The 20664-nt window shown below is 36.9% G+C and overlaps 1 protein-coding gene across 1 annotated transcript in view; it reads left to right on the top strand.

The window, feature by feature from the left end:
- Positions 1-20664, top strand: part of LOC137278141 (structural maintenance of chromosomes protein 5-like) — a 428573-nt gene that overhangs the window by 331317 nt on the left and 76592 nt on the right. Inside the window, exon 20 of the mRNA XM_067810312.1 lies at positions 12740-12865. Within this exon, the coding sequence (XP_067666413.1) occupies positions 12740-12865 (126 nt within the window). The remainder of the gene's footprint in view (positions 1-12739; positions 12866-20664) is intronic.

Raw genomic sequence — 20664 nt, 5'->3', positions numbered from 1 at the left:
TAGTCACCTTATTTGGAGATATGGATATAACATGTAACACTTACAGGCAAAGGACTCTTTTATTACAGATTTTTATTACAATTAAATTTAAATTTCAAATTTATGTGACATATTTTCTTTCCAGTAACATAGAGTGTCTTTGGCATAAAGATACTACCCTTGGTATAACAGGACTAGAAAGTAAAGTTTTATGATCTAAAGAGTAAGACATTGCCAGAAATCAATCAGAAGTATCAAAATATTCTCTTCAAATCACTTTATGAGAGACAGTTAAGGGGATACCAGGAGTATTGAAAAGTACTAACAGATTTCACTTTTCCATCTGACACAGTGTAGAACAGGTTTATTTCATAAACATACAATCATAGAACTGAATTTTTAAGTATGTGTAACAAAATAACAGGTAAGGTGGAATATACAATGCAATATCTTTATGTATCAATGCATTATTAAGAAAAATATAAAAATTACTGTTATTACAGGAGAGACATTGTGGCTTCGACCTAATTAATTTAATTAGTCTTCATAACAATATTGAACATAATTGAGCCTCAAATATTATTGATATGTGAACCATACTGTAGCTTGTCATTAGTGAAAATAGAGATTGATTATTTTTGTATTTGAATGTTGTCTTTTGTACACCAAATAGCTGCAACTTGTGAGAAAGTTATCTCGTATATCATTAGAGCTACCCTTGACACCAGTGGAGTGAGGCCCAGGCTTTTGGAAATTCATGACACTCAGTTCATAAAATTAGCTAAAGATGTCATTGCACAAACGGTTTAATAGTGTAATGGTTCAGATATCCAAAAATTCGCTTATCCGGACAATTTCAATAAAAACACAGGTGTTGGGATAAACCGTGCATGACTGTATTAATGTATGTAATATTATTTGTGTATAAGTTGCAAATATCTTTTCAATATGATTGTATATGATTGTGGGATACCAATACTTTTTCTGTGCCAGTCCTCTTCTATTCCATTGGAGTAGAGCGGTAGCGGCAGTAGCCAGACATATAACCTTTGAAAACTGGACAACTCACAGCAAAACCCATCAATGTGCACCAAACGTATACGATTTGAAGGGAGATAGCTGCTGTGTATTATTAAACAACGTAAAGACAGTACACGCGCCTTATTCAAGCTGATATTCATACTACTAGTGTAATAACTTATTCTGTAGTAACCGGACGCTGTCGGAAACGATCACACGGAAAAGATCAGTACATTCCAGTCAGAAGTAACTAACACCAAACACTGTCCCTGTCAATTCCTGCATTCTTTAAACTTTCAATAACTTCTTGCAATATGCGCCTTTCCGGCAAAACACAAATTACATAGAAACAATTAAGTTTTGGACCTCCACCACTGATTGGGCCACTGTGTGACATTCTACCCGTGTAAAAGGGTGTTATACTTAATATTTTATTGTCCATAAACAGTGGGCCAAATACTGATGTCAATTGTCCAACAATGGCTCCAACGATATCGCGTACGATCTGTCTGTTTGGCTCTGGCCCTACCTCAGCATTTATGAATAGGCTTGGTATCTCATATGCTTCTGGTATGTTGAGATTTTGATAGCATTCCTATCTAACATCTTCAAGGCCATGAATGGCAGCTGTTTCACAAGAAAAATGTGATACCTATAATAAAGTGGGAGAAAAGTTCATTTTGTGTTGTCATGATTAACACGTATAATAAACACACTACCTCATTACTACTACGATATTTCATGTCGATAGCTTTGTCAATAGCTGTAAGTTTGAAATGTCTCTCTCAAGTTTTCACTATGTTTCGAATTTCATTAATGATATACTGTGATATTGTGGCGGCCGGGACTCAAACTTTCAATAAACCTTGTCAGTCTTGTTTTCAAACACTTCTTTTCATTGAATAAATAGCTTTTTATTCATGGGTTTAAATGTAGTTCAGCACATTATGCTCTTTTTCACTAAGTAGATCCCTCTCAAGCTTAAGGTTTATGTGCATGGACCAGTGGTAGGGCAATAAAAGTATGACCAGTGGCTTCAGTGGTAGTCACTGTTATGTAGATATAGTGATGGCTTAATTGTTTGGTAATCTGAATAACTCGATGGTTATTAAGATAATAATTTGTGTCTGTGTTCGAAAAGTGCAGTCTATTTATAGCATCAGCTATTATAATTGTAAGGACAAGGGGAACTTTCAGGCTAAATTATCTGCCCTTAGTTTGAGACTGACCTATAGACTGCCAAAGTCAGAATGACCCAAATTGGATCACATCGTATTTATAGGTGCGAGAAAATTGTCACGTCAGTTCTAGACCAATCAAATCACAAGATATTACGCCCCGTTACGTCCTTATTCTTTTGAGGGATCTACTTTCACAACATGAAACCACTGAAATAAAGGGGAAGACGCATTACCTCAGAAGGTAATCTAGTACGAAAATGACTATTTTTACCCACCAATTAATTACACGTAATTTATTCATTGAATGCCCTCCAATATCATAAGATCAACAATTGCGTCTCTCTACATCCTGCTACATCCTTGCTGCCTGCTCAGGGGGACGCAATAACAATAAGTGACGTTGACTGGGAACTATGATGGACAATTCAAAGAGGAAGATTACATATGTCAGGAGGCAATTGGAGCTTATCTGACACATACGATGTTTAACAACATGACTCAGTTGCTCGTACAATTTGACAGTGGCACTGGAAGTCGTGTTTATAGAAAACATGTTCATAAATAATAATGCAGAACATCGCGTATGAATACAACAGTGGGAATCACATAGTTCCCGTTATCAGAATTAACATCGGCTTTGCAAGATGAGCTGACATATCATCAAATACAATTCAGGGTTCATCTGTTCGTAATTCACAAGATTACATAAACTTTATAATGCAAAACACTAATCTGAGTCAAAAGTAGCGGTAACCCCATTGCGACATAGGCGGGCTTTCACAAAGTTAAAATGACGGGCGTCACGAAAACACGTAGCTCGGCCCAGATCACAAATTCACCAAAGAATGGTTAATTATCAAGTGTCACAGGGATTATGTCACAGTTTGTCGAAGGACAAGGTAAGATTAATCCATATCTGATAGTCAGTTTTCGAAACTAGATGCTTAGAACAAGGAAATATAAAGAAGTGCGGTCAATTCAAAAGTGCTTGAAAATGTAAATAAACAAGATCGTTTTGACAGGCGACGTTGTTGACATTGACTCTTACAAAGTACAACTGTGTTCTAAACCAATAGCGTAATGTGATGGCAATAGCTTATGATATTTTACGAATGACAATACATTATAATGCTTGAAACAACATGCTATGATCTTTGACAGATTTCTTACCAAAAAGAGATTTCAAAACACTGAATTACGTGAAAACAAGGTTGCCAATAATATTAGTATATACTCGCAAAAGTAATTATGGTAATAATTTCTGTACTGCCATTAACTATAAAAATTACAAAAGGGAAATACATAAAAAGATATCTCGTAATGCCTTAACATATACAAGCTTTTGTAACTTATGAATTTTGCAATTTAACTGGAAAAAATAATTTCTCAATCTTCGTGATGGCCATCACAATATTAAACGCATCATTGCTAATATTTGCTCAAATGCAATTACCCGGTTATACATGAAAATACAGCAACTGGTTTGGTACTGAATGTGTATTATTCGTATTTATTCACATTCCTGGCGGCCCACTGTAGGCATGCAGTTGATTGTACAGAACTTTGAACGGATAGTCCATCAGTTTAAAATATAACAAATGATAATCAGTGTGAGTTAATGGGCTTTTTGTCATACAAACTGCTAACATTAAGTTAGTAATAACCTATGGGCATTCAAATATTCAGCATTCTCCAACAAAATTACGAAATGTGCTGGGCACATGTTTAGCACAACCGACATTTGAAGTCAGCATCAATGAGTTGGTTAGTGTGTCAAGATTAACATAGCTCTGGTGGAACCAACGAGGACAATCTGAGCATCCAACCCACTCATCGCCCTCAATGTCCTCAAACAAACACACGGAACAAATGTCCTCCTCCTCCTCCAAAGCATACACATCACCATCCTCGTCCTCGTCATCATTGTAGGGAATCTGCGAATCTGACATGTCCTGGTCACTGTCCAAGTTAGCTGCTTCACGTCTTTCGAGTTGTTCCAGGAAACAAGCTTTCTTTTGTTCAGCAATTCCTTTTTTTAATTCTCTTTCCATCTTTTTCTCATTGCGAATTGCTTGGCGTGCAATTTTGTCAGCCACTCGCTGTTTCTTCTTCTCCTCTCTTTCTTTTTTCCTTCTTTCTTTCATCTCATTTTCAGCAATAACTCTCCTTTGTTTTTCAAGCAACATCTCTCTGATGTCCTGCCCCGACACAGATTTTGGTAGGAGAGTCCTTACTCTCTTGTTGGGTCGCTTTACGACTTTTGGGAGAGCGAGATGTCTATCAATGTTATTCGGGGTAGTGGTGTTGCTCTTTGGAATATCAGTGGGATTGGTTGTTGCATCAGAGGGGTTGGGTGTTGTATGAGGGGAGCCAGGGGATATTCCTGAATGGGAGGGTGAAGACATAGTTTCCTGAGTTTTGTCTTGAAACGCATTGCTTGGGGCCAGTTTTAAGCTAGATGTAGCTGTAGCTTTGTTGAATGGAAAGAGGCCGGATTGGTTAAAACCTTTAAAGACATTTTAAGCAGTGGCTGACAATTCCCACGCACCCCTGAAAACCATCAAGAGTGAGGTGAGTGGAGTGGCCATCAACAAACAGAACTACTGGCTTCTTGACCCCACAGCGATTGACATGTGGTATGAACACTGTGTGGAGCCAAGAAGCAAACAGCTCTGAGTCCATCCACCCACTCTCACTCCTGCCCAAAACTGCAGATTCAAATCCCTCTAGTGGATTATAATGAAACCTACTCACGGGATACACTATCATAGGGCTAACATACGTCCCAGCCGCACTGTCGCAGGCCAGAACCGTTACCTGGGATTTGTCTGAGGATGAGAAATTATATACATTTTGGCATCCTTTCTCTGCAAGAACTTTGCATTGAACTCAGCATTGAAAATGCATGATGGTTCGCTTAGCAACTGCGAATCTGCATTTTTATTTAAATACTTTGGTCAAACCATTGGTCTATTTTTTCTTTTGTAACCATGGCCCTTTCCTTTGCCAGCTGCATAGGTGTTTTGATTGACAATGTTGGGTTGTGTCTAAGAAAGACAGAAAACCAATCACGAGATTTACAGATAATTTAAACTTGATTAAATATGTTGAAAGTATATTTATGCTTCATCTGTAATCGTTTACATCACAACTTATCTAATATGAATAAAAGTATTGTAGCTTGTAATATTTATTCTGTATTTTCTTTTTAATGTAGTTTACTCTGGAAATGTGTAGTGAATAAGACTAGACTTACTTCATGAACAAAAACTTCATGAAGTAACATGTAACTGTGAAATGTGAAATAACTTCATGAAGTTGAAGAAGTCTTCATGAAATGTGTCTTGAAATGTGCAATGAATTAGCAGAGACTGTCCAGTCTAAGTAAACTTAGTCTCAGTGTATTGCATTACACTCCACCACTGAGTCTAACAAAACCTAGTAGAAGGTCACGTCAGGTAACATTTAAGCGACCAGTGACCATCCAATCAAACGCGAGACAGTTAAATAGATTTAACCAATCAGACAACGGCTACTATTTAGGGATCGGAGGGACTTTCAAAACATTCAGGTCACTGACACAGATCTCTCCACAAACAAATCCACATATAACACAATTATTTTACCTGCAGTATATACGCTTTGGGGTTTCTGTTGACATGGTTACCATAAGCTAATATTTCCGCAAGATGACATCCTTGAATATTGCCCAAAACACCATTTTCAGCGACTGTTTACTCACCGTTGTCATGGTTGTACGTAAGCCGTGTGCATCACCTGGAAGCAAGCTAAATCCCCTGTCGAAAAGATCATGAATTCTTCATGAGGACTTCATGAAGAGTTCATGAAAACTTCATGAAGAATTCATGAACATTAAATGAGACATCTACTTCATGAAGACTTCATGAAGAGTTCATGAAGACCCCCTGAACTGTTCATGAAGACTTCCTGAAGAGCCTTTTCAGCCTTTTTCTGAAACACAAGTCACATAATCTGACCATGCCATGCAAGCTGGCAGGAAACATATAAATTCATCACCAATAGATGTAACATAAATTAAATATCAAGCAGCAAAGAGGACACAAACAGAAAACTAGATTTTGATATGATTTCCTTTTTATTCAAATCTTCAGCAGAAAATTCTGATTAATTATTTAAAAACAACACAAGAACCTGTATCCAAACAATGTGCTCTAGAATTAAAGAAGCTATCATTCATATATACTTGTTCTATCTTTACTACAGCTTGGATGTCAATCAGTCTGTATCCAGGAAAATGAACTTATTCAGGAACACCATTTCATGCAGTAGATTGTAATATACAATTTCAGAAAGTGTAATCCCTTCAGACTATATGTTTTTAAGTAGACAATGAGAGTCACAACCAACAGAGAATTTACAACAGGGCCTATCATCATCTACCTGGAAGTTGTACATGGGGCATCACAATTAATCACAGAAGAAACAGGATGGAAGAACCTTCAGGAAGAGCAGTGGTAACGATTCACTGAAGATGCCCACATTGGTTTAAGAATGGTTAGTGACTGAGTGAGTTGAGTTCCAGCAATGTCATGACAAGGAACCCAAGAGAAGGGCTACATACATTGTACTCATGTGACAAATCAAACCCAAGTCTTCAGTGTGAAGAGTGAACACTTTGGCTCAGGAATATAATCATTGAGCAGAACTTCATCTTTGTGTCTCAACATTTGCATGATTAGGACCATTTCCTCAGAATCCCCCAGTGGAAATCTGAAAAACATTGTAACCAACAACATTTAATCATAATCTTTCCATTTCAAAGAGTCTAAAGCAAATACTGAAACTTTGTTGTTAAAAAAAAACATAATTGCTCAAAATGTTAAGTATATATAACTTGTTTCAGATAATTTTTCACCTGATTAATTAAACTATTTTAAATAATTTAGTAATTTAATTTTACACTTATTTTTTTTAAAACAAAGAGTGCATATCAAGTAACAAAACTGGCTTCTAACTCACTAGTCTACATTCATAATCAAATATATTCTGAAATATCTGCATTTCCCAACACTGAAAATAATCAGCACATCATAAAATAGAAAAACATATCTTCATGTAACTGAACATATTTCCAACCCAAATAGATGACTAAACATTGTGGCATATTCACTTTTAATTTATAATCGGTAATTATTCCAAAACTGAATACAAAAATGACAGAGAAATTGAAACATCCCTGAAAGTGCCTATAGCAATTATCTCCCTTTTCATTTGAATTTATTTTGTTGTTTATAATCTAAGCCAAACAAACTTAGCACCAAACTAGCACCTTGAACTCTGACACCATCTGTATGTGCTCAGATTTAAGTCACCAGCGTTACATGCCCCTGTGTAAGTCCCATCGTACACAAAGTTCACATTATCATTCAGTACACATTACTGGTTTTCCTTCTGAGACTAAGAGACATACACTGTGTAAAAACAACACTTGATACACTGCTATATTTTTGGAAAAATGTTTCTGTTATTCTCCTCAAAGAGAATTGAGTATCCCTTCACCAATGTTTGTATATGCATATTCCGGCACTCAAAATATTTTCAAAATTGTTGTTATTTACGTACCGCTCATGGAAATCGACTTGGGATGCATCCATAGGCAGTTAATCAAGTTGATTCCTTTATCTTGAGTCAGCTCTTTACATATCCATCGTTGTATTATTCACGAAATGCGCGAATCGCAAATTCATTAGTGATATTCATCGCCTGAATCGTTGTCTGTTGGCGAAGTTGCATTTGGCGCCTTCTGCCTCGCTCTCACACTCGAAGACAGCAGCAATGGCGTCATGCCGGGAAACGGTCGCGTCTTTCCGTATCGAATGTTGCAAGTTTGAAGTAAAGACATTTTTTGATGGAAAAGAAAAATTAAGTGTAAATATAAACCTTAGATCATGAATAAATCGTGTCTATAAATAAAATAAGATGTATGATTATTGTTATCCATTCTTAAAGTCGCAATAGATTTCGGAAGAACGAAGGGCGTGGCAGTTTTGGCGCGAAAGTTACTCCATCATCCCAACAGTGTATAATTTCTCATCTTATGAACAATTTATGGCAAGAATTACAATATTGGCAAGAATTACAATGTCAATATCGAAATTACAACTTGTCAATATACATGTCGTATTATTGTCAATGGCAGGGATCCCGTAAAAACATGTTATAAGTTCACGTTCCGTTGTCGATCATAACTTGGAAGAATAGTTTATAATGCACATGTCCCTGGTCATAAATTATATTTCATTAGTCTAAACTGACGTAGTTTTAGGGTCATATTGTGCTGGACAGGGAGTGAGAGTGGAATGTGTTCTAAAATCGAGAGCATTGAATGTTTTCAACGAGAAGATCAACTTGTGGGTTATGAAAGCTGTGTGGCGATATCAAAATATTTTTCCACATTTCTTTTTTTTTCTAGTACCGAGTCGACTGTTAATGTTTTTGACTGTTTTATGTTTTTGCTTTGTTATGAACTTTGCGGAAGACGTTCTTGCGATAGTAAAGTATCTGCATGCATACCCGATCGTGAGCAATCACGGGAGAAATTCAAAGAAATGAGACGATTTTGACAGGAAAACTTTACTTTATGGAGTAAATATGAATAAGGAAGACAAGTAGAAAACTTCCACAGTACCAACTGGTTAAGCAGCTATTTTAAGAAGGTAAGTTTTAACTTGAACTGTCCCTATGTTACTTAAACAACTCCTGTTAGGCACAGAATTGTTTAGGTTCTTTTATGCATTGTTTGTTGTATATATTATGAAACAACAACAAAAGTTACTAGACAAACACTAGTAATGCCATGAGAGATAGGATTTACAGATAATTTAAACTTAATTAAATATGTTGAAAGTATGTTTATGCCTCATCTGTAATCCTTTACATAACAACTTATCTAACATGAATAAAAGTATTGTAGCTTGTAATATTTATTCTGTATTTTCTTTTTAATGTAGTTTACTCTGGAAATTTGTAGTGAATAAGACTAGACTTACTTCATTAACAAAAACTTCATGAAGTAACATATAACTTCATGAAGTGTGAAATAACTTCATGAAGTTGAAGAAGTCTTCATGAAATATGTCTTCATGAAGTAAGAAAACTTCATGAAGTGTGAAATTACTTCATGAAGTTGACGAAGATTTAAGCTAAAGTTGATGAACACTTCATGAACTCTTCATGAAGACTTCATGAACTCATGAACTGAATTTTGCAGGGGCCACATTCGGAATCGTTCACGAACCTTTTCAAGATAAAAAGTTCATAAGGTATGTGCAAATGTGCACTTTTGCGATTTGGTAAGTTGTGTTCTGATTGGTCAATCTCAAAGGTTACCTGACGCGACCTCCCATAAGGTTTTGTTAGACTCAGTGGTGGAGTATAACGAAAAGTACTGAGACTAAGTTTACTTAGACTGAGAGACTGTCCAACACCTTGTCAGTGGGTGCCCTTCCTTGGCACAAACAGTATATCTTAGAAAATATGATGGCATGGCTCACTGATTTTACTATCATCTCCACCATGGCTGTGGCTTTGACCCCGAGGTCCATCCATGGTACGACCCTGAACATGTCCAGGGCATCCTGGAAAATGACAGTTTTAAACTTCTAAGGAATCAGCCCATATACAGTCTCAGAAAAATTTCTGCCAACAAACCTTATCTTGTCCTTTTTGATAAAGCCAATGATTATATGTATATCATTGAATTTTCTGTCCCTTTTGACAGCAAGATTGGCAAGATTCAGGAAAAGCATGATAAATATGCGGACCTTGCCTTTGAAATGACTCGTTTGCATCCCAAGTACACTGTCGTCAAGCTTCCCATTGTTCTCGGTGCCCTTGGTTTGGTACCTCCTGGTCTCTTGGCTCAGATTAGGAGAGTGCCTGGGTTCTCCATCAGGAGCACAGCCCTTCTAACAATCTGGGTAATGCAGAAGGCTGCAGTTTTGGGGAGCCTCTTTATTCTCCGGAAAGTCACTGTCTGGGCTGCGTGTAGAGGGGGTGAGGACCCTGAGCCGATGATAAGCTTTACCAGCCTGACTGTGCCAGGACCACCCGAACCCTCTCTGCTGCATTTCAATGCTACTGTGTGAAAAATAAATTAAAAAAAAAAAATTCTCACTTAATCAATGATATAATTTATAGAAAATACACTCACATAACAACACTGAAACACTTACTGATTGATTAGTTTCTTTACCGTCCACAGTGGATTTGTCAAAATGCAGTGTTTACGTGTGTAGATTTACTTATCTATACTCACTACACCCTTCATAAAGTACCTGTGTAAAAGCAACAGCCTTTCTGCAAATCATTAATTGTCAGTAAGTTGATTGATTGATTGATTGATTGATTGATTGATTGATTGATTGCTCATTATTGGCTAATTAAATTTCTTCAAATGGTGGACATAATACATTTAGTTGCCACATGTGTTATCTTGAGTGACCATTGAGAATATACACCAATGTCAAAAACCTGAAACACTTTTTTGCATATTAGACTGTTGAAAGACACATGATATAGAGCAGGCTTATTTACAAGCTACAGATGAATGTAGCGATAACTTTAGACAGTATTAAATTTAATATTTGCATTTGTTGATTTGTTTGTTATAGATTTCAGCAGAATCTGTATTACAGACAGCATATACTGAACCAAAAAAGTTTAGCACCCGGGTGTAAATGAGACTTTAAAATGATAATCCTGATCCAACATTTCTGAAATTCAAAAGTTTACACTGACAAATCTCATGGCATTGATGCATGAGAGCATGTTTGACCCAGAGAGCATGTTTGGGATATTCTTGGCAAGAGGTGATTTTCTAGCTGATATTTGAAATGCAACAATAGTATGATTTGCAAATACATATTATTTTTTGGTATAATATGATTTGTCATTTTGTATACGAGCATGCTAAACTTTTCCGGTTGAGTATACACAAGGTTGCACATAGGGCATGTGTGAAATAGGATTCATGTTAGCAATCTGTACAAGGTTTAGATACTACATTCATGTTATAAATTCACTGTAAGTATAAGCATACATGTGCTTTTTTATACCCCTGGCATGTAATGTCGACGCCTCGTCTGTCCATCTGCCCGTCCATCCGTAATCATTTTGTTTCCGGAGCATAACTCAAAAAACGTTCAATATTTTGAGACCAAAATTGATAGATGTAATAACCTGAACCTATGCTTGTGCCTTTTGCTATTTACAGTTTTTTAGCGTTTATAATTTTTTTTTTTTTTTTTTTTTTTTTTTTTTTTTCCATGAAACATTTTGTTTTTAGTCTAATGGTGGGGTAGGCTTCGTTTCCGGAGCAGAACTCAAAAACCATCAGTATTTTTCTGCAGAATTTGGTAGATATATCAGTCAGAACCTAAAGTGGTGCCTTTTACTGTTGGCAGGATTTCGTGATGTTTATCCCCCCGGCATGTAATGACGTTTTGGACTTAATCTCAAAATGGAGGAATGAGCTTCATTTCTGGAGCAGAACTCAAAAACGTCTACTGATCTTTCTGCAAGACTTGGCAGATATGTAGGGGAGACCCTAAAGTGGTGCCTTTTTGTATTTACAGATTTTTGTGATTTATCATTTTCCCAGTTTCCATGGAAACTGTTCTGACTTAGTCATGGAGAGATGGGCTTCGTTTCAGGAGCACAACTCGAAAACTATTTAATATCTTACAGCAAAACCGGCTGATATTTGAAGCAGACCACAAAATGGTGCCTTTTGCTATTTACAATGTTTTGGCATTTTTATTTTTTCCTCTGAAACAATTCTGACTTACTTCTGACTGGAGGGATAGGCTTTGTTTCCAGAGCACAACACGAAAAACATTTGATATCTTCCAATAGATCTTGGCAGATTTATGAGACAGATCTTGACGTGGTGCCTTCAGCTATTTACAAATATAAGGCATTTATGTTTTTCATGATTTCCATGGAAACGATTCAAACTTAGTCTAAGAGGACATCAAGTAACTGTCAGATGAATTGTCCTTTCAAATTTGTTGGGGCTGTGGGGATATGTCATCTTCTGATGATTCTTGTTTTAACATTAAAAATGCATACAAATGTGAAAATAAACTAATACACAAAAGATAAAGACATACATTGGCATTGTTATTTTTCAGTACAAGCAGGGTTTTTTTACCACTATCAGATGATTGAACTTCAAAGTGTTTAATTTTTTTTATGATAATGACGTAAAAATGACTTCATGTTTGTTATCGGTCAATATTTAAACTATTAACTGCGTATACGAGTGGTGCAGCAGAGGTCACAAAACAGTCATGAATTCTGGCATGTCATCCAGGTACTCACTGGGGAAAAATAATAGCAAAAGAAACAATCAGTCCACAGAAATTGCTCTGCACTAATGCCCCTTTACAGGTTAACTGATCATAATCAGGCTTTCCACTGAGACTTATGTATGGGCCATCTTTCTTTGATTCATAGATTGAATTAAATGTGTGTCTATTTTTGCTCTGAATCGATTTTTTTTTCCCCATTGATAGAGACATCTGCAGGAGTTGAAGGAGGGCTTGAAACGAACACGTGCAATGGCGAAGACATTGTTAGACAGAGCCAAAGTTGCTACAGGCACTGGACCAAATGAAGAGTTGTCACCAGATTTGAAGAAGGTAGTTTAAATTGTTGAATAAATCATTACAAAGGACAGCCCATGAACCAATAATACACATTTTGAACACTTAATTTCCATGTATTTACATGGTAACTGTAACACATTGTACTCAATTTCAAACAAAATTAAAAATGACAGTTACATTTCAGTCAGGGAGGAATAATCAAAAAGTGATATCAACGATGCCAGAAAGCATCAAATTCTCAGCATCAGAATGTTCTGCCATTGCATCCTGCATCCAAGAAGGTTCTGAAGATGTTTGATGGAGTTCGTATCGGGGCTCCATGCTCCTTCAAATGCTCCTGGCATCCTGTAAATGGTCTTTTGCAGCTGGAGAAGAGTGAGGTCTAGCATAGTGTTAAGGGGCTGGTTATCAAAATATGGCTTGTCTCTTTTATCCAGTATTGTTGATAATGTAACAGGTCGTGGAGTCATCCCACAGATGACACTGTTACCTTGTCAGCTTGCTGACAGGGGGTTAATCTCTTTTGTCATGTTACAAGGTGTCAGACTTCGGATCAGAAGGTTCATGGTTAGAATCCCAGCACAGGTCTCGGAAATTTTGTGGCCACAACGTTGGCGCCCAACATGGAGCTGAGCATGTGCATATCAAATTTGAGCAAAACAGGTCCAAGTATCCAACTATGCTGCCTGGGACGTTCCTTCTGTTGGCAGGGTAGTATGTAACAGGGCGTGGAATCGTCCCACAGACGACATCCTTCCCTTATCAACTTGCTGATGGGGTTAGCCTCTTTGGTCATGTGGACAAGGCGTCCAACTTCAGATCAGAAGGTCCAGAATTCATATCCCGGCAAGGGACTCAGAAAGTAATGATATCTAGCTTCCCAATCAAAAAACACAAAATCACCCTATCACTGAGCCACCACCAAAGGGCTCTACTGCCTGGAACATCTGGTTATATGTCTTTTTCTCAGAGCCTGCACCATGCCAGAAATTCCTGCCTTCGCCTTTCTGTGAGGAAGTGATGTCTGATCATTTACCTTCTGAAAGTCTTTGTTTTGTCATATCAAGGAAAGCTAATTTCTACTCCTGTTGTCAATTAAATCTTTTGATGTTAGTCATGTATCTTGTAGTGGTATGGTTTCAAAATTTAACAGCTGTTAGATCATCTTGGAATATCGTATCAAGGATATCTCATTTAAAGCTGAGCAAAGGGATTTCACAACAATCAGGATGCACCCACAAGTATATCTTCTGATCTACTCAAGGCAACCATAATCAGGATATAACTATTGAAATATTTACACGAGTACTGTATTTTCTTTGGTATAGTGCATATATACGGCAAATTAATTAACTTCTCACAGCAAGAGCCACGTATTTGGGGTAATATAAAGCACCTCTTATTCAGCGAGAGCAGCATATTGGGGGGTATGAAAAGCACCTCTCATTCAGCGAGAGCCGCATATTGGGGGTTTTACATTTTAAATTCGTACTGTACCTATAATTTCAATCAATTTAGCAGTAATGATCAAAGATTAACCTTTCTTACGAGAGAGGTTACTTTCTGTGTTAATCAGAAGAACTATTAATGTGTTTTGATAACAATTGCTTGCAATGTCGGGGGCTTATACAGGCAAATGAACACATGCCTTCGAGAAAAGGGATTATGAGATGTTGTTACAGGAGATACGTGTTTGTTACTCGTCATTGGGAGTGAATAGTAAGATACTATGTTTGCACATTGATTGAATTAATGGTGACAAGGTTATGAAACCTTCTTCTAAATTAAATCATTCATTCATTCATTGTAATAGTTCATATAATGAATCGTATTTGAAATAAACCAAGTTACTAATTTAGACCTAATTCATTTGCAACTATTGATTTTTAAAGTTGACAATAATACATAATCGAATATGAAGTGATAAATCTTGCATCTACTCATAATATACACATATAGTACACATAAACCATACAAAGGTAACTGGGCTATTTTGTTCAAGCTGTTTCATGCTTATTTGAAATGTGATTTTTCAATGCAATTTACATAAGCATTGTGTAAGAAACGTTTGTATTTGATCTCTGTAATTATATTATCCTGTGTAATGATCACGTGTATCAGATCCATAGTCAATAATAGGAGGAGAATATATCAGTTACGGAATTGATGCGTATAATCATTCAATCAGACAACACTAAATATATGAACACCTCTTTCAACCTCAAAATAACAGTGCTAGCCTCTGGTCGAATGCATGTCGAGGTAAACTTTTGTCCCGTGACAAGTGTAAAACAAACTAATGCGCTGTTACATCATTGGACAACCTGTTTTGCGGAGTCACGCCCATTGCCAATCTTCTGAACCTCGTTTGCTTTCAAAACAAATATAAGTATGTCCATCTTCATAAATATTTGGGGAGATTCAACTACAGGTGTATACATCACAATAAATCAGTATCGTGTTATTTTTTTTGAATTCTATAATACATGTACTTGAATTATGATATTTATTCATAACAATGAACAGATTATATTGAAATGTTCAGCAAGCCATTATGTTTGATGTACAAGTAGTGTGCGCAAAAAGTATACGCAAATAAATACTATCTCTACTCAATGATTGGATTGGGTTATCTGGGGTAAAAATAATCGGATTGTAGCGATTTGAGCGCGTAGAAAAGAATAATAAACTCGTCAAAGTGCTTGTTAGTCCTATGTGTACATTTCAGACATCCTTACGATTATGTATGTTCACGATACACAAAACTTTTCATGATAGCTAGAGTTGATAAAGCCAAAATCTAGCATATCGATTGGTCAACGATCTAACCAATAGTCAATCTGTATCCAAGCTGTCTAGTGACCGAACATACTCTTCAGAAATTTAGCCCACGCCCCATCACCTGTCATTTCCAATGTGACAGGTATCTCATGATACGATTGGTCATAGATAACAAATCAGGGACTATATTGAACAGTTAAGATACAAAACGACCTATTCGGGAACTTTGATGACGCCCATCCCATGACCCTTTGTCTTATGTATGTGCAAGGAATAGCATTATACAATATGTATGCATATATGTTCGTATATTTTCTGCGTTAAATCTAGATGAACCAAAGCGACAAACTGTGAATCTGTTATATGTAAGTCACAGACTAGCTTATTAGTACTTTCCTTAAAATATTCAGTATACACTAGCAATGTATCAACGAAAACGCTTCTTTCATAGATTATTAGGCATGTGCGTAAATTCGTCTTTACTGCCATTGACATAGATGTTTTGAACAATTTCATCTCTCACAATGATATGAGAGGGACATCATTTGGTTTAAGTATGTCTTACATACAATGAAACGGACTGGCAAACGTCGAGACATCAAATGCAGATGTTCAAGCTGTGATGTGTTTTTGTGCGTTGACTGTTTTGAGGCCTACCATAAAGACTTGTTCCAAGGACGATAATGCTTTAGGCACTAGTTGTGTTGTACAAATGGTACCGTATACCATTCTTGTCAGTTGTTGGGCACAATGTGTGAAGCCCGTGCGATACTGCTGGAATATAGCTAAAATCGCTGTAAAACTAAATTCACTCATTCTCTTCAACTGTTGCATTTCAGTCGTTATTGTTTCACATTTCCAAAATACTAAGACTTGTGTGTTCACCATCTGAGAACGAATACACTCATCATAGTGTCAGTCTACTCCCATATGTCTTATGTGTTTCTTTCATACATCATTACAGTAACTGATGTTATGTTTACAATACACAAATTGTTGCATCATAGTTGATACAGCCGAAACACAACATAGTCATTGGTCAACGATAAAGCCAATAATCAATCTCTACCCTATCACTTTGCGTGTCCAAACGTGCTCTTCAGAAATTTAGGCCACGCCCCATCACCTTGCCCTTCCTATGTGACAGGTTCTCATGATACGATTGGTCAAAGTATCAGCCAATATAATGAGTAACTGAGATATAATGCGTTACATTCGGGATATTTTATCCCTTCACATGACGGGAAGCTTTGTTTAGCATCGAGTAATGATAAATGTATCATGCAGTATGTGTGTGTATGAATGGTGATGTATGTTTGCAGCGTTAAGTTAAGATGAACAAAGCGACAACCTATAAATTTCTATATGTTCCATGTTACTTACACACCTATTGATACTTTCCTTGAAATAGTCAGTAAGCACGAGCAATGTATTGGCAAAAAACTAGACAATTATAATGCAAGCCCCCCTCTTTTTAAACTCTATTACAAATATATTATAATTCAGTCCATACGATGAGAGAGACAGGAGGAATTTGTATATTTGTTCATCTCGTACCTACAAAGACCACGTAGGTGTTGATAAAAATACAGCACACACTGGCAAAGGGGTATGAGAGATACAGGTAATAAATTACATGAAATGCTGTAATATATGTACTCACATCGGCCTCTTTCCCATTTACATCTTTACGACACAATTAAATAATCAGTACTTGTTTGTGAGACTAGACAGTTTCCTGTCATATCCGAAACCTGCCAGGGAAATCAGGCATGATTAGCACAAATTAGCCTCGTCGCAGCAATCAGGCAGTCAGCGAGGGGTGCCAGGTGTTGGGCAGTGGAGCGGCTCCAGGGCTTAATGAGTTAAATGTGTACAGCTGTGAAGAGAATGGTACATATTATACAATTTATAACCAATTTTGATATCTTGTAACTATTGCACAGTTTCTATCACATGCATGTCAAAAGGTCACAAATACAGAATCAACTGAATCAAAGTGCTGAGCATCATGTTATTTTTAAAAATAAAGTGAACACCCTTATTAATGACCAATAAAATCAAAGCAAAACATACAGTCATCGTGGAACATGGTGAATCGACTTTCGACTGTACAAGCCACTCATTACCAATTTCATACCAGGCAGCAACATAGTTGTTGCCTACTGTGACCTACGCCCATGATGTTCCTGATTTCCACACAGGGGATGTCAAGCTCTGATACCTCCTGCATGTAGACATTGCCAGTCTGTCTGAAATGCTGGAACAGCCTGATTATGGTACCATGTGTTCACTGTCTTGGCAAAAATATATTGTCCTGGCTGTTGTTGGTGCCCATCTGCTTCATACCTATGGCCCACTCACTCTTGCACTGTTAACCTTGGCATAACTTTAGTGGTTTTCTGTCAGCTTAGATGTATCGCCACAGATAAGCTGCCTTGTTATACCATTTCTCAACAGGCATTTTGAACAATAACCGAAATGCTTCTACACAGCCAGCATGCTGCATTTAGAAGAATGATTAGTAAGTGTCTGAGCGGACTGTTTTGGCCTATAAGGATTTTATGAACTTGGACAATGTTGTCAAAAAAATGAAAAGTGTTCACCTTCTTTTGTCCATGAGATTATGTATTTTTATAACCCCCGGCATGTAATGCAGGGGGATATAGTCGAAGCCTCGTCTGTCTGTCCGTTATCATTTTGATTCCCGGGCATAACTCAAAAACTGTACAATAGCCCAAAATTGATAGATACAGTAATCTCAGCCTATGGTTGTGCCTGTTGCTTTTTACAGATTCTTTGCATTTTTTGTTTTTCCATGGAACGTTTTGGTTTAAGACAAATGGAGGTGTGGGTTTGTTTCAGGAGCAGAACTAAACAATCATGCAATATTTTTCTGCAAGACTTGGTAGATATATTAATCAGAACGTAAAGTGGTGCCTTTTGCTATTTACAGGTTTTTGTAAATCGCAAAAAGGCTATTATACGCCTTATTCACGCGACACCATTTTGAAACTGAAAGCGAGGCTGGGAACGCAAACAGAACAATCAATATGGTGGCGTATCACTGCTGTGTGCCTCAGTGCACAAATGATTCTCGATACAACGCGGATAAGTCTTTATCGTTTCACAAGTTCCCCACAGACAGTAAGCTACGGAAACAGTGGATCATAAAGATCAGAAGGGACTTAGGCCCACATTTTCAGGTAAGTAGATATAACTGACATTTAGCTAAATCTACGCTGCAGTTTTCGTGCTTTGTAGACAAAATTAGTAATAAATCAGTTGAGCATGTCATTGATATTTTTGTAATTGGTTTCGATAACGAAAACATCGGTTAGTAATCCAAAGCGATATAATAACATAACAACTGTGTTTTTCAGCTTAGTCATGCGACACGAGTATGTTCATCTCACTTTGAATCAAGTGCTTTCAAAAGGACCTTGAATGGGAAGAGAGTGGTTAGGCCGGGGAGTTTACCCACTTTGTTTCCTTGGACACAAACACCATCTGTGCAAATCAGTCATCAAAAGAGAGCTCGTATGTGAGTCCATTTTGATACTATATTACTTACATTGATATTATAAAGATCAATTTATAGTGTACATTATTGTTTAAGCATTTGGGTTGGATGGGGGTGTTAGTTATAAGCAGGGGTTGGGAAAGGCAGGGGAGATAGGCCATTTTGCACATTAGAATAAAAAATGGCCCATTAAGTTTGAAGTTTGCTGTTGATTGACCCATTCTATAGTCAGAAACTGTCTGATAATCCTGCAAATGGCCCATTGACGAAGTTCTCTATCTCAATCCCTGTCTAAGCAATCTTGGGATGAGGTAGTTAATCAACCAGCTAAGTGCCTGCTATACACCCTTGACATTATTGTTAATATCATTGGTATTTACAGACTATTGTACAATTATAGATTGATAGTTGGATGTCCGCATGTTTTATAATACATGTGTGATTTCAAACCACTTCCAAAATTACATTACAATATCATCCCAAAGTGACATATATATCATAGTTATTTATATTATTTACATCGGTATGTCTTAATACTCACAATTGACAGTTTTCTGAAAAGAGGTTTATGCTTCTATTCAAAATCATCAGGTATGTTTACCTGTTTTACTATCCAGTCTTATTTTGAACAGACTGTGAATAATTTTACAGTGGTTTCATATCACAATACATGTCATACACTATTTTTCAATTTAAGATAACAAGTTTTGCAGCAGTAAAAATCATAAATGTTGCTTTATCATTTTTAGTGTGAAGTCATATAGGACCTCATGTGAAAAGGTACATAGTTTTATGAACAAATTTTTTGTTTCTCTTCATTTTTCACTCCTAATTTCAGAGAGACAACCAGCATACCAAAAGAAATCTTGAATGACAGCACTGAATCAAGTACATGTGAGTCCTGAGAGCACAATACCAAGAGGGATATGGTGCCACTTGTGTGTCCTGATCATGATTATCATGTCACGCCCCAACCCATAGCAGATCAGCTGGAAGCAGCAAGACAAGAAGTCAATAATCTACGTCAACAACTTGAGGAAACGAAGAATAAATTGTTTTTCTTAGATTGTTTTTGTTGTGACCCCCAGACTATAAGTTTCTATAATGGGTTTAAGGACTATGATACTTTGAAGTCGGTGTTTTCAGCTTTGCAACCAACAGCAGTGGCTATGGTCAGATGGAATCAAATGCAGAGACATTTGTCTTCGAGCACTGCCAACATCAAGGTAAATGCTTTCAGAGAAGAAGCCTTACCTCTCATTGACCAGTTCTCCATGTTTCTGTGCAGAGTTCACCAAGGACTGCCGGAACTAGATTTGTCCATCAAATTCAATGTGTCCCAAGCATCTGTGAGCCGTATGTTGATAACATGGGCAAACTATTTATATTTCATGTTGGGTAGTCTACAGATATGGCCATCACGTACACAGATAGATAATAACATGCCACAGGAATTAAAAAAGAATTACTCAAGGACAAGAGTTATCATTGACTGTACAGAGTTGCAAGTACAGACGCCCAGTTCAAG

This window comes from Haliotis asinina, chromosome 3, assembly GCF_037392515.1.
Source record: "Haliotis asinina isolate JCU_RB_2024 chromosome 3, JCU_Hal_asi_v2, whole genome shotgun sequence".
NCBI classification, from domain to species: domain Eukaryota; kingdom Metazoa; phylum Mollusca; class Gastropoda; order Lepetellida; family Haliotidae; genus Haliotis; species Haliotis asinina.
The sequence above is the reverse complement of the archived record's forward strand: the minus strand, read 5'-3'. Positions and strand labels throughout refer to the sequence as shown.